A 17,332-nucleotide genomic window follows, 5' to 3' on the forward strand; every position below is an offset into this window, starting at 1 on the left:
ATTAGAGCTTATATCCTCCTCCATGGAATTGACCAACCATGTCATAACCATGGAGTTTTCAGCGTCCCAACTGTCGAATAGCGGATCATTAACAGCAGGAGCCTTCTTGTCACCAGTGATGTAACCGATCTTTCCTTGCCCACGGATGTACATCCGGACAGATTGTGACCAGCGGAGAAAATTATCACCATTTAGGCGGATGGTGGTGATTTGGACAGAGTGAGAGTTGGACGTTTTCACCGGAATGACAGCGGCAGGGGTTGAAGTGGTTTCGGACGTGACTTCCGACATGGCTATGACGGTTTTAGGGCTGCTGTATTTTTTGTTGCTCTGATACCAACTTAGAAAATATGAGGAAGAAGAACTCCGAAAATATGAGGAAGAAGGAATATATTTTTGTTATATTCAAAACTTCTTATCTTACAAGACCAAATGACACTCCTTATATAGGAGATATTACAAACATCATTATAACCCATTATATGCCACTTACATATTATATATTACCACTATCTACCACTATCATATTCTATACATGCCACCAACACCACTATCATATTATATACATGCCACCAACACCACTATCATATGCCACTATCTTATTATCTACCACTATCATATTCTATGCATGCCACCAACACCACTATCATATTATATACATTAACACAAATTTCCAGCATTTGTTGAACATGGAGTAATGTTAAACAAGGACAAGTAGTGATTTTGTGATTTTTTGGAACTTGGTATTTTGTAATTTTGTGATTATTGGATTTAAATATAGGGATGTTGGGATGAGTTCATGATCTCAGACCAAAAGCCCTATGGTATTGAGTTCAAGGCACTTTGTTTGCCACATCTTAAACTCTTTCCGAGTGTAGAGATATTTTAGGCTCTTATGATCTGTATAAATCTCACAAGTAGCACCATCCAAGTAGTGATGCCATATTCTTAAAGCAAGATAACAACTGCCGATTCTAAGTCATGAGTTGGGTATTTATTTTCATTTGGTCTCAATTACCTAGAAGAATAAGTAATGAACTTATCATTTTGCATAAAAACACAACCCTAACGCTTATGTGAAGCATCACTCACTGCAAACAACAAGCCCTTCAATACCAAATGGAAGAGATGATGTAGGACCTGATGCTAACCTGTTCTTTAGGTCTTGGAAACTCTGTTCCTTTTCATCAGTCAATTCGAAAGATGTTATTTTCTAAGTCAATTGTGTCAACGGAATAACAATCTGGGAGAATTCCTTCACAAACCTCCTGTAATACCTAACTAACCTCAAAAAGCTACAAACCTCTGCAACGTTTTTTTGGCTTTGGCCAATTCATTATCGTTTGAATCTTTGGAGGGTCAATTGAAATTCCTTTATCACTAATAATGTAACCTAGAAATGAAATAGTAATGAGCCAAAACTCAATGCTTTTTCAATTTAGCATACAATCTCCTCTTTCTCAAAGTTTGTTATGTGCCTTTCAAATGTTGTTCATGCTCTACAAGATTCTTTGGGTACACTAAGATATCATCAGTGAACACAATAACAAACTCATTCAATTATGGTTCAAACACCCTATTCATTAAATCCATGAAACCTATTGGTGCATTTGCAACTCCAAATAGCATTACTAAAAATTGATAATGGTCTTACTGAAGATTTTAGAGAAGAGAAAGAGTTAGAGAGAATGAGGGTGACCTCATCCTCTTTTATATTAAGAATAAAGCATAATTACAGGAGTGCCATAAAGCAAGAATTATAGGCTAGCTTATTACAACCCATTACACCAAATCAGAATAAAATATGTTAATATAATTTCCTATTCTAATAGTATAATTTCCTATTCTAACACTCCCTCTCAAGTTGGTGCAAAGATGTTTCTCATGTCCAGCTTGTTGAGAATGTTATGAAATGGTTTGCTCCCTATTCCTTTGGTGAGAACATCGGCTAGCTGGTCCCCAATCCTCACAAATGGAGTACATATGGCGCCACTAGTGAGGTTTTTCTTGATGAAGTGCCTACCAGTCAACCCAGCCCAGACTAGGCCTCCCAAAAGCCTTTGCCTAGGCTTTGACAGTCCCCCTGGGCTACCCGACACCCTATTGGGGTGCGTTGGCAGCTCCTCAGGCCTTCTAGGGGTCTGTCGGGAGCCTCTCTATGCCTATGGGCCTGTGTCAGCTTGCTCTGTGGCATCCAGGACTCCTGTCGACAAGCCTCTAGGACTCTCCACCTGTGATGACAGCCTTTCTGGCTCTCTCAGCCTCTGTCGACTTGATCCCAGCATCCAGACTTTTGTTGGCTAGTTGCTGTCTCTCTCATGTAATGTTTTCAATCTAAAAAACACACTAAAAAAAAAATACATGAGTTCTTAAATCTTTATACTTTCATCGTGGTAGTTGTGTCTTTCCTTCTACTATTATCTTTTGGGTTTGTAATTGTCATTGTGTTTGAGAGTTAAATAAGAGTATCCATGGCAAATCCCCTTAGTGAGTCCACTCCCTCTTAGCCATCTAAGAGTGAGAGTTTCATTATATCTCCTAGTATGACTGATAACCTTAACCCTAGCCTTAAGATCACCACCTCTCTATTCAGTGGTCAGAATTATCTAGTCTGGTCGCAAAGTCTGACTATTTTTTTGAAGAGCAGAGGGAAGATGGAGTATGTTGATGGAAGGATACAGACACCCAGTATCACGGATCCTAGTTATAACCAGTGGGAGATCACCAACTCCCTAATCATGGGTTGGTTGATACATTCTATAGTACCTGAGATTGGAGAGGGCTATTTGTCTATAGACACTGCCCAAGATATTTGGGAGGCTGTGGCTGCTACTTACTCCAGGAAAGGAAACTTCGCACAGGCTTTCGTGTTATGTCGCTCCATTGAACGGTCGGTACAAGGTGAGATGACTATCCTCCAGTATTTTACCTTCCTTAGCAATAGGTGGAAGCAGCTTGATCACCTTTAGGATTACAAGCCTGTCTATCCCACTGATTCTGCTGGTTACCGGAAGTTTGTGGCACAAGAGCGGGTCTTCAAGTTCTTAGAAGGCCTTAATGTGGAGTACGATCCGATTCGGAGCAGAGTACTTGGCATTGATGTACTTCCTTCTCTTCAGGAAGCCTTTGCTTTTGTGCAGAATAAGCAGAGTCGCTACTCTGCGATGCGTCCTTCTGCTGCTACTGATCGCTTAGCCTTGGTTTCTGCACCCCCTCGTGATACTCGTGGTTCTCGTCCTTCCTTTGAGAAGGATAATCTTTTCTGTGACTACTGCTGTAAACCTCGACACACACGAGAGACTTGTTGGAAGCTACATGGAACTCCCTCTCGTGGCCGAGGAGATCGTCCTGGTACTCAAAGGGGTAGGTCTAGTCAGTCTAGAGGCTGCGGGGACAATGCTTGGGCACATCTTTCAGACACTGTTGAGCTGTTGATGTCTCCAGGTTATCTGCCTCGGATTTTGAGATTGCTCTTCGCCACTTGCTAGACTGTCGAGCCTCCACTTCTGCTACATGTGCACCTTCTTCTTCCTTTACCAATTCAGGTAACTTGGCTGCCTCCCCATGTGCATTGCTATCTCATACACTTGTACCATGGATTATTGATTCTGGTACTTCCGACCATATGTATGGCTCCTCTAATTTATTCTCCGAGTATAACCCCTCCTCAGGTTAGGAAAAAGTGCGTATTGCTGATGGTTCTATTTCGTTTGTGTCAGGGAAAAGTTTAATTTATGCCACATCTTCCCTTCCTTTGTCCTCTGTACTCCATGTTCTCAATTTTAGTTTTAATCTTTTATCTTTGAATCGTATTACTCGTGATTTAAATTCTAGTGTGACGTTTTTCCTGATCATTGTTGTTTTCAGGACCTTATCACTAGGAAGAGGATTGGCAGTGGTAGAGAGGAACGTGGTCTCTACATTCTGGATCAAACAGACAAGCTGGCTCATTCATCTATCCAGTCACCATCCACCAAGGACGACATTTGGCTGTGGCACCGTCGCTGAGGACATCCCTCTTTTTTATTACTTAAGCATTTATTTCCTTCTGTTTTTGAGAAAAATAATGTGTCTGATTTTCAATGTGAGTCATGTCAACTTGGAAAACACCACTAAGCCTCTTTTGCTCCGTATATTAATAAAAGTTCAGTTCCATTTTCTTTAATTCATTCTGATTTATGGGGTTCATCCCGTTTTGTCTTTAAAAGGTCAAAAATGTTTTGTTACTTTCATCGATGACTGTTCCCTAGCCACTTCGGTCTATCTGATGAAAGATAAGAGTGGGGTGTTTTTTGTGTTTCAAAACTTCCATAAAATGGTTTGTACTCAGTTTGGGGCGGTTGACCAGATTCTATGTTCTGATAATGGTGGGGAATATATCGACTCTGGTCTTGCCAATTATTTTGCCACTCATGTCATTCTACACCAAACTTCATGCACTAATACCCCTCAACAAAATGGTGTTGCAGAACGAAAAAATCGCCGTCTCCTCGATATGGCCCGTTGTTTATCCTTTGAGATGTGGGTTTCTCGTTCCTATTGGGGGGAAGCGGTTCTCACTGTCGCTTATTTGATTAATTGTCTTCCTACCCAAGTCCTTCACAAACAGACCCCTCTTCAAGTTTTGTTCGGATCCACCGCTTCCGGGTTCTCCATTTCTCCTAAAACCTTTGGCTGTGTTTGCTTTGTCTATAATCATTCACCTACTTGTGATAAATTAGATTCTAGGTCTCTTAAATGTGTCTTCTTGGGTTATTCTGCCACCCGAAAGGGTTATAAGTGTTATCATCCTACCACTCACAAATGGTTTGTCTCAATAGATGTCACTTTCTTTGAGTCTCAGCCTTACTTTCTACCCTCCGCGGTATCACAGTCCTCCCTTTAGGGGGCGCCTTGGTGTGAAGAGACCCCTGTTCCACGTCCGCCAGTAGTTGCCCAGATAGAGGATGATAAGCCAACAGTTGTTGAGGAAAAGGACGCAGGCAAAATTCATATCAAGGACAAGGACAGACAACAAGTCACCTAGATGCAAGAGCCTACTTTCCCTCCTTTACTGCCAACTTTTTCTTCGGATAAGTGTCCAGAGTCACCCCACTCTCTTGAGAGTCTAGATAATTCTAATTCTTGTGCTCCTAGTTCTAATTGTTCAGATCTTGATGTTCCCATTACTAATAGGAAGGGGGTTAGGTCATGTACTCAACATCCTATTAGCAATCATGTCTTTTATTCTAATCTGTCTTCCTCATATAAACCCTTTTTGTCTAAAGTGTCTTTTGTGAGTTTACCTACCAATTTTTATGATGGTCTCTCTATTCTTGAATGGAAACATGCCATGATGGAGGAGATGAGAGTTCTCAGCAAGAATGGCACTTGGGAGTTAGTGGAGTTACCTAGAGGCAAAAATTCAGTTGGGTGTAAGTGGGTGTACACTGTAAAATACAAAGCCGATGGTTCCATAGAACGGTACAAAGTAAGACTAATTGCTAAGGGCTCCACTCAGACTTATGGGGTACATTACCAGGAGACATTTGCACCTGTGGCTAAGATGAACTCTGTGAGATTACTACTCTCTCTTACGGCAAATTTGGATTGGCCACTTCATCAATTTGATGTGAAGAATGCCTTTCTTCATAGAGACCTAGCAGAAGAGGTCTATATGGATATTCCCCCTGGTTTTGCAAATGCTAAGTCCAAAGGTCAAGTATGCAGGCTCTAGAAATCACTTTATGGGCTAAAGCAATCTCCTAGGGCTTGGTTCGAAAGGTTTGCTCAAGCTATGCTGAGATATGGGTTTAAGCAAAGTCAAGCTGATCACACCTTATTTGTGAAACACTCCTCTCTTGGTAAGACCACAACTCTTATTGTTTATGTTGATGACATTGTTTTGACAGGAGATGACATTGAGGAGATCCCTCGGTTGAAGGAATATTTAGCCTAGGAGTTTGAAATCAAAGACTTGGGCACTTTGAAGTATTTCTTGGGCATTGAAGTAGCTAGGTCCAAGGATGGTATCTTCATATATCAGAGAAAGTATGTATTTGACTTGCTAAAGGAAACTGGGATGCTTGGAGGTAGACCATGTCATACACCTTTAGAACCGGGTCAGAAACTGAGGATCAAGAGGGAGAGCCAGTGGACAAAGGGAGATATCAGAGACTAGTGGGTAAGCTCATATACTTATTCTACTTACGTCCAGATATTGACATTGCAGTGAGCATGGTTAGCCAGTTTATGCATGCTCCTAGAACTTTCCACTTAAAGGTCGTTATGAGAATTCTGAGGTACTTGAGGTCTTCTCCTAGAAAGGGTCTCTATTTCTCAAAACTGGCCATCTCGGTGTGGAGACATTTACTGATGCGGATTGGGCTGGATCAGTCACTAACAGACGGCCAACTTCTGGATATTGTACATTTGTTGGAGGCAACTTAGTCACATGGTGCAATAAGAAACAGAATGTGGTTGCTAGATCTAGTGCTGGGGCCGAATTTAGGGTTATGGCTCAGGGTGTATGTGAGTTGCTATGGATTCGACTATTGTTGAAAGACTTGGGGATCCATCAAACCGATTCCATGCGGTTGTATTGTGACAACAAAGCGGCTATAAGCATAGCTCATAATCTAGTTCAACGTGACAGAACCAAACATGTGGAGATTGATAGGCACTTCATCAAGGAAAACCTCTCTGGTTGCGCCATATGTACTCCATTTGTGAGGACTGGGGACCAACTAGCCATTGTTCTCACCAAAGGAATAGGGAGCAAACCATTTCATAACATTCTCAACAAGCTGGGCATGAGAAGGTGAAGAAGGGAGGCTGTCGGAGAAGAGAAGAGAGGCTCTAGGCTGGGAAAAGCTGCTGTGTATAAGTGGAATAGGGTAGCTGGGGTCTGAGTGGCTCTGATACCATGAAGATTTTAGAGAAGAGAAAGAGTTAGAGAATGAGAGAGACCTCATCCTTTTTTGTATTAAGAATAAAGTATAATTACAGGAGTGCCATAAGGCAAGAATTATGGGCTAGCTTATTACAGCCCATTACACCAAATTAGAATAAAATATGTTAATATAATTTCCTATTCTAACACTTATGAAGGCTGTTTTCTCAACATCTTTACCTTTAATCTTCAAGTGATGATAACCTAACCTCAAATCAATATCAAATAACACTAGAGCACCTTGAGATCACACGTATATATACTCTGGCGAATAGATTACAATTTACGAAATATTTATCAAAAAGAAAAAAAAAGACTACAATTTATGAAATAAAAACCAGTTACATGAATTACTCCTTATAACCCGTGATCCATAAATCGCGGGATACTAAATATTCTAATTCCAACATTAAGCACCTTGATTAATAAATCAAAGAACACAAATTTGTCCGATTTCACCCTAGTTACAAAGTCTTGGTGAAGCACATGAACAAATCTACTTTAGTTTCACATTCTCATAATAATGGTACAATTCTTCAATATAATTCACAAGTGTACTGTAGACACTAACATGACGTGTTCAAGCCAAACATTACATAAGTGTAGTATAAAGCATTCTTACATCGGAAAGAATATTGAATACTGTAAGTGTGGTAGGTAAAGTTGAGTGTGTTAGGTGAGAGTTGAGTGTGGTAGGTAGATGTAAGTGTGTTAGGTGAGAGTTGAGTGTGGTAGGTGATATGTTTTTCTCTTCTATATATAGGAGAGTCATTGTATACAAAACTATATCAATCAATAATACAATTCTCTATTTTTCTTTATACATTGAATTTTACATGGTATCAGAGCAAGGTTAAGAATCTCGTAATTTCGCTTCACCGGCGGGCGACAACCTCGCCTTGGCCGCCCGCCGGACCTCAACCTATTCCGCTGATAAAATCAACAAAGATTTGTGCAACTATAGTCATGTGTGCAACTGTAGTCATGTGTGAGGCTGATGGAGAAGAATTCTTCACCTCATATGACGAGACAGTCTGGAACTGGAAACACTGCACCATTCTGCTCTGGAATTCTGCAGCAGCTAGATTATAGCTTGGTTGAGTGCCAAGCTTTGGTTCTTCCACCCACTCGTGAACTTGCCCAGCAAAGTGTGAAGGTTCATGCTTGTGTTGGAGGGACTAGTGTGCGCGAAGATTAGCGCATTCTCTCCAGTGGGGTTCATGTTGTTGTTGGTACTCCTGGTCGTGTGTTTGACATGTTGCGGAGACAATCACTTCGCCATGTTTGCATCAAAATGTTTGTCTTGGATGAAGCTAATGAAATGCTGTCACGAGGTTTTTTAAAGATCAGATCTATGATATTTTCCAGTTGCTGACACCCAAAATCCAGGTTGAGGTGTTCTCAGTTGCTGCCACCCAAAATCCAGGTTGGGGTGTTCTCTGCCACAATGCCACCAGAGGCTCTTGAAATCACCAGGAAATTCATGAATAAGCCCGTGAGGATTCTTGTGAAACGTGACGAACTCACTTTACTTTTTCTCTCTCTCACTTTTTTTTTTTAATCAACCCACTCCCTCTCTCTCTGGGCCCTTTTTCTATCCACTAGAGCCACTTTCATCATATCCATGATTCCCTCATTCATCACTTTTGTCCCCTCATCCACTTGTATATTATTTTATTATACATATATTTTATTATTTTAATATTTTACAATATATTAGTGTCATATCTCCACCCAATCACTGAGTCATACTTCCGTAGGCACTCCTCCTCGGGCCACCCAATTCACTTTTCTTATTATTATTATATACACTTTTCCATTCTAAACTATTCTCCACCCAAAACAACATCTTTCACATATCCACTTTTATTTTATTATATCATCAACATACCCATCTTTCTTTTCCCCACTAAAATATTGAAATTTATGTAATATTGATTGTTATTAATTGATATTATTACAAGGATTCCTATTATATAGAAGAGGATTTGGGTAGTAGGTGAGGAGTAGGTGAGGGTAAATTGGTGGTAGGTGTAGTAGGTGTGGTAGTAGGTGATGGTAGGTGTAGGTAAATTTTAACAGCCCCCCGCAAACTCAAGGAGGATAGGAACTAACCAACTTGAGTTTGGAGAGAGTTACAAAACAAGAAAATACATAAAAATAAAAGAGGATAGGAAACACTGTATGGTCGTGTCAGACCGTTGGTGAAGACACTGTATGGTGGTGTCATAACGTGGTAGAGGACACTGTATGGGGGTGTCATAACGTGGTAGAGGACACTGTATGGTGGTGTCATAACGGTATAGAGGACACTGGATGGCGGTGTCAGACCGATGTAGAAGACAGTTTATGGGGTCATGTCGGACCGTTGTAGCAGACAATGTTGTGACAGTTGTTGTGACAGTTTACGGAGTCTTGCTAGACCCTTGTAGAAACTAACTGGAATCAATGTCGGGACAGTTTACAGAGTCTTGTCGGACCCATGAAGGAGCTAACCGGAATCAATGTCGGGACAGTTTACAGAGTCTTGTCGGACCCATGAAGGAGCTAACCGGAATCAATGTCGGGACAGTTTACAGAGTCTTGTCGGACCCTTGAAGGAGCTAACCGGAATCAATGTCGGGACAGTTTACAGAGTCTTGTCGGACCCATAAAGGAGCTAACCGGAATCAAATGTCGGGACAGTTTATAGGGTCATGTCGGACCGTTGGAGATGCTAACCGGAATCAAATGTCGGGACAGTTTATAGGGTCATGTCGGACCGTTGTAAAAGTTGTACCCTCAAAAGATGTGCCCAATTTTGTCAAAAGACGTGCCATCAAAAGGCGTGCCATCAAAAGGCGAGCCCAATTCATCAAAAGGTGTGCCGGATTCATCATGGCGAGGCACGTGAGTGCCTTGGTTGGCGCGCCCATTTGTCGGCTGGTGGGAAGAGGCACGCGATGCGCGTGGCTGCCTCGGCTATAAGACGGAGGCTGAGGCTGAGGCAAAAAAAAAAAAAACCTGCGAGCGATAGTCTGAGAGAGATTTCTGAGAGAGATTCTGTAACACTCTGTTTTCTGAGAGAGAGTTCTGAGAGATATACTGTGTGACACTCTGTTGCCTAGAAAATGGCTTCATCGTCTTCCCGCGGGCTGCTCACCCTCTTTCCCGACCTCAACGAGTCAATGAGAGAGAGAACTGGTGCGGTGGCACTGGAAACTCAACCAAGCGCCCCGGAGTTTGCTCCGTTGAACTTTCCGATGCGGTCGGTGGAGCAAAGAATGGCAGTGCAGTCGGATGTGGAGGCCAATCAGTATACTCTGAAGGCATGTGTGGAAAGCATGACGGCGGTCACAAACTTGTCGAACCGGCTGCAGAGTAGGACAAATGAGGTGCAACATTTAAACTCCCAGCTGGCTCTGCTCCAACGCATGTATAAGGATGCGCGAGCAGAGATAAGCGTGCTAAGGGCAGAAAACAAGGAGCTGAAGCGGAAGGCCACCGTGATGTTCCGATTTGGAGGTCCTCCATATGCTGCAGTGGAGGAGTATGGGGGAGTGAACGTGCTCGGTGGCGTGGAAAACACGGAGGCAGCACCGTCAAGGGCCGCCCAGGACGGAGGCAAGAAGAAGAGACCGGCGGCAGAGTAGAGAAGAAAAATCCCGCCTGTGGATGTGGTTGTTTGGTTTGGTTTGTTTGTTTTTTTTTTTTTTTTTTTTTTTTTTTGGGTGTGTGTGTAAGATTGTGATCGGGGTGGATCCCTGAGATGAATAAAATATGGGTAGTTGTGCAAATTTGTAAATTGTGTTGGGGTTTTTTTTTTTTTTTTTTAAGGGAAATATCGTGGGGCATGTGAAAGGGAAAGAAAAATAAAAAACAGAAGAAAGAAAGAATATTAAGATGCTAGTGCGTAGAGAGTGGTTTTTAAAAAAATGAGATGATGATGTTTGTTTTAAAAAAAAAAGAGGAAAATAAAAAATAAAAAAATCAATCACTGCTTAAAGCACGGGGTGAAAGAGTGGGTTGAAATATTAAAATGGTTGGTTGGAAAGTAGAAATAGGAGAGAGAGAATGAGTGGGGGGAGACATGCCCATGTGGGGCAAGAGAAAGAGTGGGTTGAAATATTAAAAAAAGAGAGTGAGTGTGTTTTGTGAAGAGCTGATTGGTGGAGTGGACTTGTTGGTCACAAGAGAAACAGAGCTTTGCAGAGTCGGCTCTGCAGTACAAGAGAGCTTGAGATTCTCCACAGAAATCGCAAATTCGTTTCTGGGTTTTGGAGTTTTCTTGATCTTGTTCTTCTTCTTCATTGTCTTGTTTCACATGTAGGGGCGTTGCAGAAGCATCAGCCATTGGAATTGCTGAAGATGATGCTAAAGATGATCTTACGGATGACAATACCGAAGATGAAGCAACAGAAGCCGGGCTTGACGAAAGCAACGGTGTGCGTTCTGATGCCGGTGGATCGCCTGTGCTAGTTCTGGCATCACGTTTGCAGACAGGGCAAAAGGTTCTCCATGTGGTTAGCCAAGCATCAACACAAAACGCATGAAATTTATGTCGACATGGCAGTACTCTAAGCCTCTCTCCAACGTTGTAGTCTTCAAGACATATAGCGCACGTTGCTGAAGTACAATTATCCCCTACTACAGCTGTAAAAATTAGGCTTGGCATTGCCTTCACTAGACGACTACTCATCCTGTGGAATTCACGAACATGTGAAGCTCGAGGCCTTTCTCGTCTTATGCGATGCCTTCGAACAAAGAAACAAGTAGCAAGCACTGCAGACATGGCAAGTGATGGGAAGGTATGTGTGTAAAAATGAGCGGAATAGGTTGAGGTCCGGCGGACGGCTAAGGTGAGGTTGCCGCCCGCCGGTGAAGCAAAAAAAAAATATTAGGTGCTAAACCTGCTCTGATACCATGTTGAAATTTATGTAATATTGATTGTTATTAATTGATATTATTACAAGGATTCCTATTATATAGAAGAGGATTTGGGTAGTAGGTGAGGAGTAGGTGAGGGTAAATTGGTGGTAGGTGTAGTAGGTGTGGTAGTAGGTGATGGTAGGTGTAGGTAAATTTTAACAAATATATTATACTAGCCTTCATTGATTCCATTGGATTCCAACACTTCATTTTATATATTATTATTCTTATTATTTTCAAAAAAAAAAACCAAATTTCATTCCAGTTGATTTTTTTGCATTACCACACCTACCATTCGAGTTTGCAAAACACACTCACTTTATTCATATCAGGGATCAACCCCGATCACAATTTTACACCACAAAAAAAAAAAAAACACACACAAACCAAAACAAAATAACCACATCCACAAGCGGGCTTTTTCTTCTCTACTCTGCCGCCGGTCTCTTCTTCTTGCCTCCGTCCTGGGCGGCCCTTGACAGTGTTGCCTCCGTGTTTCCCACTCCACTGGGCACGATCACTCCACCCTGCTCCTCCACTACAGCATATGGCGGACCTCCAAATCGGAACATAACGGTGGCCTTCCGCTTCAGCTCCTTATTTTCCGCCTTTAGCACACTTATCTCTGCTCGCGCATCCTTATACATGCGCTGGAGCAGAGCCAGTTGGGCGTTTAACTGTTGCACCTCATTTGTCCTACTCTGCAGCCGGTGCGACAAATTTGTGACCGCCGTCATGGTCTCCACACATGACTTCAAAGTATACTGATTGGCCTCAATGTCAGTTTGCACCGCCATTTTTTGCTCCACCGACCGCATCGGAAAGTTCAACGGAGCAAAACCAGAGGCGCTTGGTTGAGGTTCACTGGCCACCGCACCAGTTATCTCTCTTGTTGACTCGTTTAGGTGGGGAAAGAGCGTGAGCAGACCACGGGACGAAGAGGCCATATTCTGGGTAGCTGAACGGGAAAACGAGGCCATGTTCTGGGCAACCGAGTGTTACAGACTGTTACAGAGTTTCTCTCTCCGCAAACGCAGAATTTTTTTTTTTCAGAAGTTTTTCTTCGCAAGTTGTTTGTCTTCGCCTCAGCCTCAGCCTCCGTCTTATAGCCAAGGCAGACACGCGCATCATGCACCGCTCGGCGCTCGACGACAAACTGGGCACGCCTTTTGATGGCACACCTTTTTATGGATTAGGCACGCCTTTTGATGGCACGCCTTTTGAAAGATTGGGCACACCTTTTGAGGGCACGACTTTTGAGGGCTCGATATCTATATCCATGTATATCTTTTGGGCAGCCTATATACACACTCATACAGTGTCTTCTACACCGGTCAGCTTTATCAATCCCTTTGTTTCAACCTCAAATAGGTTTCTATCTTCACACCTATTTGAGTTTGAGGGGGGGTTATACACAGTATCATGTATAAGTCGCTCATGGCGCACTCCCTAAGTCGCCCCCTTGGTGCACCACCACAATCTGCTACAACGGTCCGACATGACCCCGTAAACTGTCTTCTACATCGGTCTGACACGACCACACAGTGTCTGCTACAACGGTCCGACATGACCCCGTAAACTGTCTTCTACATCGGTCCGACATGACCCCATAAACTGTCTTCTACATCGGTCTGACACGACCACACAGTGTCTGCTACAACGGTCCGACATGACCCCGTAAACTGTCTTCTACATCGGTCCAACATGACCCTATAAACTGTCTTCTACATTGGTCTGACACGACCACACAGTGTCTACTACAACGGTCCGACATGACCCCGTAAATTGTCTGCTACAACGGTCCGACATGACCCCATAAACTGTCTGCTACATCGGTCTGACACGACCATACCGTGTCTCCTATCCTGTTTTATTTTATTTTTCAGTTTACTTTCCTGTTTTGTTACTCTCTCCAAACTCAAGTTGGTTAGTATCTATCCTCCTTGAGTTTGAGGGGGGCTGTAAGTGTGGTAGGTAAAGTTGAGTGTGTTAGGTGAGAGTTGAGTGTGGTAGGTAGATGTAAGTGTGTTAGGTGAGAGTTGAGTGTGGTAGGTGAATATGTTTTTCTCTTCTATATATAGGAGAGTCATTGTATACAAAACTATATCAATCAATAATACAATTCTCTATTTTTCTTTATACATTGAATTTTACAAATACCATGCATAATATGCAAAGTAATACCAGTTTATTGCACTTTAGGTACTCCATTCACTGGAAATGTAGATAAGCGAGTTATGATCTTATGCATAAGGCTCAGAAGAAAGTAGGCCAGTATTCATTTCAATATTGAATCCACTGTCTCGTTAGCCTGTAAGACTGCATTGACAATCTACCCTGCCTCCAACAAAAGATTATGGACTTAGAAATCACCTTGCTAATGACCCTTTTTAGTCTCTGGGTCAGGACTTTGGAAAGGATCCTATATACACTACCAGACTAATAATAGGTAAGCCCTCTCTTAAGAAATATAAGAATCATCTAGTTTTATTAAAAAAAATGTGTTTGTTATCGCTTTTGACTGCTTCATTTGAGAAATTCCTTTCACTATTGTGGTTGAATATATTTTGGGTTGTATATTAACTATTAATGTATAGGGGTGACCATTGGTTCAATGGTAAAACCTTGGGCTAATGACCTTGAGGTTGTGGGTTCAAGTCACATGGCAACCACTTTGTGCACTATGCCAAAGGTTAGGTGTGTATGTACCCAATCTTTTCCCTCCCAAACACACATTAATGTGTACTACTTGGGCGTTGTTTTTTTTATATTAACTATTAATGTATATACTCTTGGAGTTCCTTATTCCCAAAGCTTTTGCATAAAAGAAGGAAACCACAGATAAAATGATCCAAGAGATAAAATATTGTGCTTACTATAATTTCTTCCAAGAGCTTAGGGCTAATTAGATACTTTTTCTTATCTACCATAGGTGAGGTCTATAACCTTAGATGTCAAGGTTTGGGAACCTACTATCATGGATCTATTTCAGATTTTGGGCAATGCTTATTGTAATTCAATATGGGAGGAGTTGCTGCTACTTGAGAATAATAGGTATGTTTCTCAAGTTAAATGTTGTGTTGAAGTATACATGGTTAAGTTTATGTATCTTTCAAGCGTATTTTATATAGTTTTTCATCATGATTTGAATAAATTTATTATGAGCAATACTTGTCTTCAAACTTCTTTGAATTTTAGCTGTGTTTGTCATGGATCTCATAATATTGGCATCAAGTTTCCTTGTATATGGTGCTTCATAAATTTACATGATAAACAAATGAAAAACAAGAGAATTTTGTAGTGCAGTCAAATTAGTCATTTATAAATTTGATTCCATTCTTCCCCTTTAGATGTCCTACTGTTGTGCATTTGATCTATGAACTGTTAGCAGATAGCAACTTCATGACTTTTTGTGAATATTTTATGATGGTGATGTAAAATTTTATTATGCCATTGCTTGACCTTACCAAGATTATCATTGCGTTCGGACAATGGGTGGCTGCTCTGCCTTGCGCACAGCAGTCACTGTTGTTCGCCCAATGGAGCTCATTCCCAGTCTCATTTTGATGATCCGAGCCGTTTACTTTTTAGAGCACATCAAGTAGATTATATGTGTAAAAAATCATGTTGATTCAAATATAAGTAAAACTTTCATCAAATTACATTTGTATCTAAAAAAATGAATGGTAAGTGTGATCTAAAGTATAAAATTGAATACAAATGTTATTTAGTGAAAAGGCTACCGGTATCTAATAAACTTGATTTTTTCTAGGTAAATTCTACTTAATGTACCCTAAAAAATGAACGATTTGGATTATCAAAGTAGGACCCGTAATGGCCCAATTGAGCGCACAACAATGACTGTTGTGCGCAAGGTAATGCCCGTAGGTTTCATTTGGTCAAGGATTAAGCTTGGAATTTTACCTTGGGACTTTAGGCTTCATCCTCTCATGGATTAAATTGTTGATTTCATGAAAACAAGATCTCAAAATTGTCTCTCATATATTTCAGTGAAAACGGTACATACAAAATAATATGTATATAGAGGTTGTTGGACATCACTGTTACACATGGATTTAGGACTCCAAAATAACAAGTTTCAAATTGTGATATTATGGACATTCTAAAGCCTATAAGACCACATGCAATAACCCAATATTATAACCCATTATCATTACCCAAAGTATGATTTGTGGAGACACTTCTAAAATGCACAAAAAATTTAGATACTACTGATATTTGGTCAACAATTTGATTGAGAACTCAAGCTTTAACAAGCTTGTGCTGAATGGATAATATGTTTTTCTACTTTAATTTTCATGACTAGCTTCTAGTTTTCGTTTGATGTTGTCAACCATTTGTAGTTTTAAAGTTGTCTTTTGTTTATTTAAAAAGAAACACATTCCGCTTTTTGATTCCCATTGAATGAAATAATCTTATGCAGAACAAATGAATCAAATGCTTTCTTATCTGTTACAAAACCAAGCCCCAAAGATGCTATTCACCAAAAGGAGAAATACATTCATGCGAAGGTATATCTTTACTGGTGTTGTGTATGTCTGGAAATGTTTACTCCTCTGCTCAGACAAATGCTTTTCATTATATTTGAAGAAAAAAATATCTAATTACTTTTCTGCAAGATCTTTGGAAGCAACAATTGTTTGCTTTATTAATATATACTCTGTCGAGATTGCAGTTGTATGATTGCCTATTGTTCTTTTCCACAATAATATTCATGCCTGCTAAATATATGTTGTACTTGAAGCTGCCTTTATGCTATGGATATTTCACATCCAACCTCTTCATAGTCCTCTCATCTGTGAAGCACCAACACCTGATATGAGCCCATGTATCAGTGTCCTACACATCTGGGACACATGCGGACATGTTGCCAACACGTGTCTGACAAGCAAACAAGAGTATTTGATTTTTTTTTCTTTTTTAAATTCCATACTCACAATGGACATGACTGAACACATTGCTAGACAGGCATTTCTCTTTTCTTGTCGTGAATAGCATTCATGGATAACATATTTCCATGTTATTTCACTTTTTATGAAGTTGATGTAATTATTGGTATGCCAAATTACTCTCATCATAAGCTCTTAGTTCTACTTCTACATGTATATCTTCAGTGGCGACTCTAGGAATTTTTGTCAGTGGTGTCAATCAAAAACTTAAATACCATATATCTTACAGAAAATTCACATTAATCATTATATCACCTATGGAGAAAAAAATCAACAAATTAATTTAAATTCTAAAATTATAAACAAAAATATTTCAATACATTGATACTATTGTTTAAGCAAAAAGGCATGCTAGTACACGAGCTTCTACAATTGACCACGACGAGATTTTATATTTTGAAATCGTTGCATAATAAGCTCATTATCAACACTATCAAATACATCTTTCTCAATATATGTAACCAAACAATCATTCAACCATTGATCTCCCATTCGGTTACGCAATCGATTCTTTATGAATTTC

At 40.6% G+C, this 17,332-nt stretch overlaps 1 protein-coding gene across 9 annotated transcripts in view; it reads left to right on the forward strand.

Annotated features, from left to right (window-relative positions):
• The window catches only part of LOC114296327 (ADP-ribosylation factor GTPase-activating protein AGD4), an 81,657-nt gene that overhangs the window by 57,393 nt on the left and 6,932 nt on the right, over window positions 1-17,332 (forward strand). For all 9 annotated transcript variants that reach the window (XR_014343509.1, XR_014343510.1, XR_014343511.1 and 6 more), the window contains exons 16-17: window positions 14,772-14,893; window positions 16,284-16,371. Coding sequence is in view for 6 of the 9 variants with exons in the window: in XM_028240639.2 (XP_028096440.2) it covers window positions 14,772-14,893; window positions 16,284-16,371 (210 nt within the window). In the remaining 3 variants the exon portion in view is untranslated. The remainder of the gene's footprint in view (window positions 1-14,771; window positions 14,894-16,283; window positions 16,372-17,332) is intronic.

This window comes from Camellia sinensis, chromosome 11 (assembly GCF_055761805.1).
Source record: "Camellia sinensis isolate YWXY chromosome 11, ASM5576180v1, whole genome shotgun sequence".
NCBI lineage: Eukaryota > Viridiplantae > Streptophyta > Magnoliopsida > Ericales > Theaceae > Camellia > Camellia sinensis.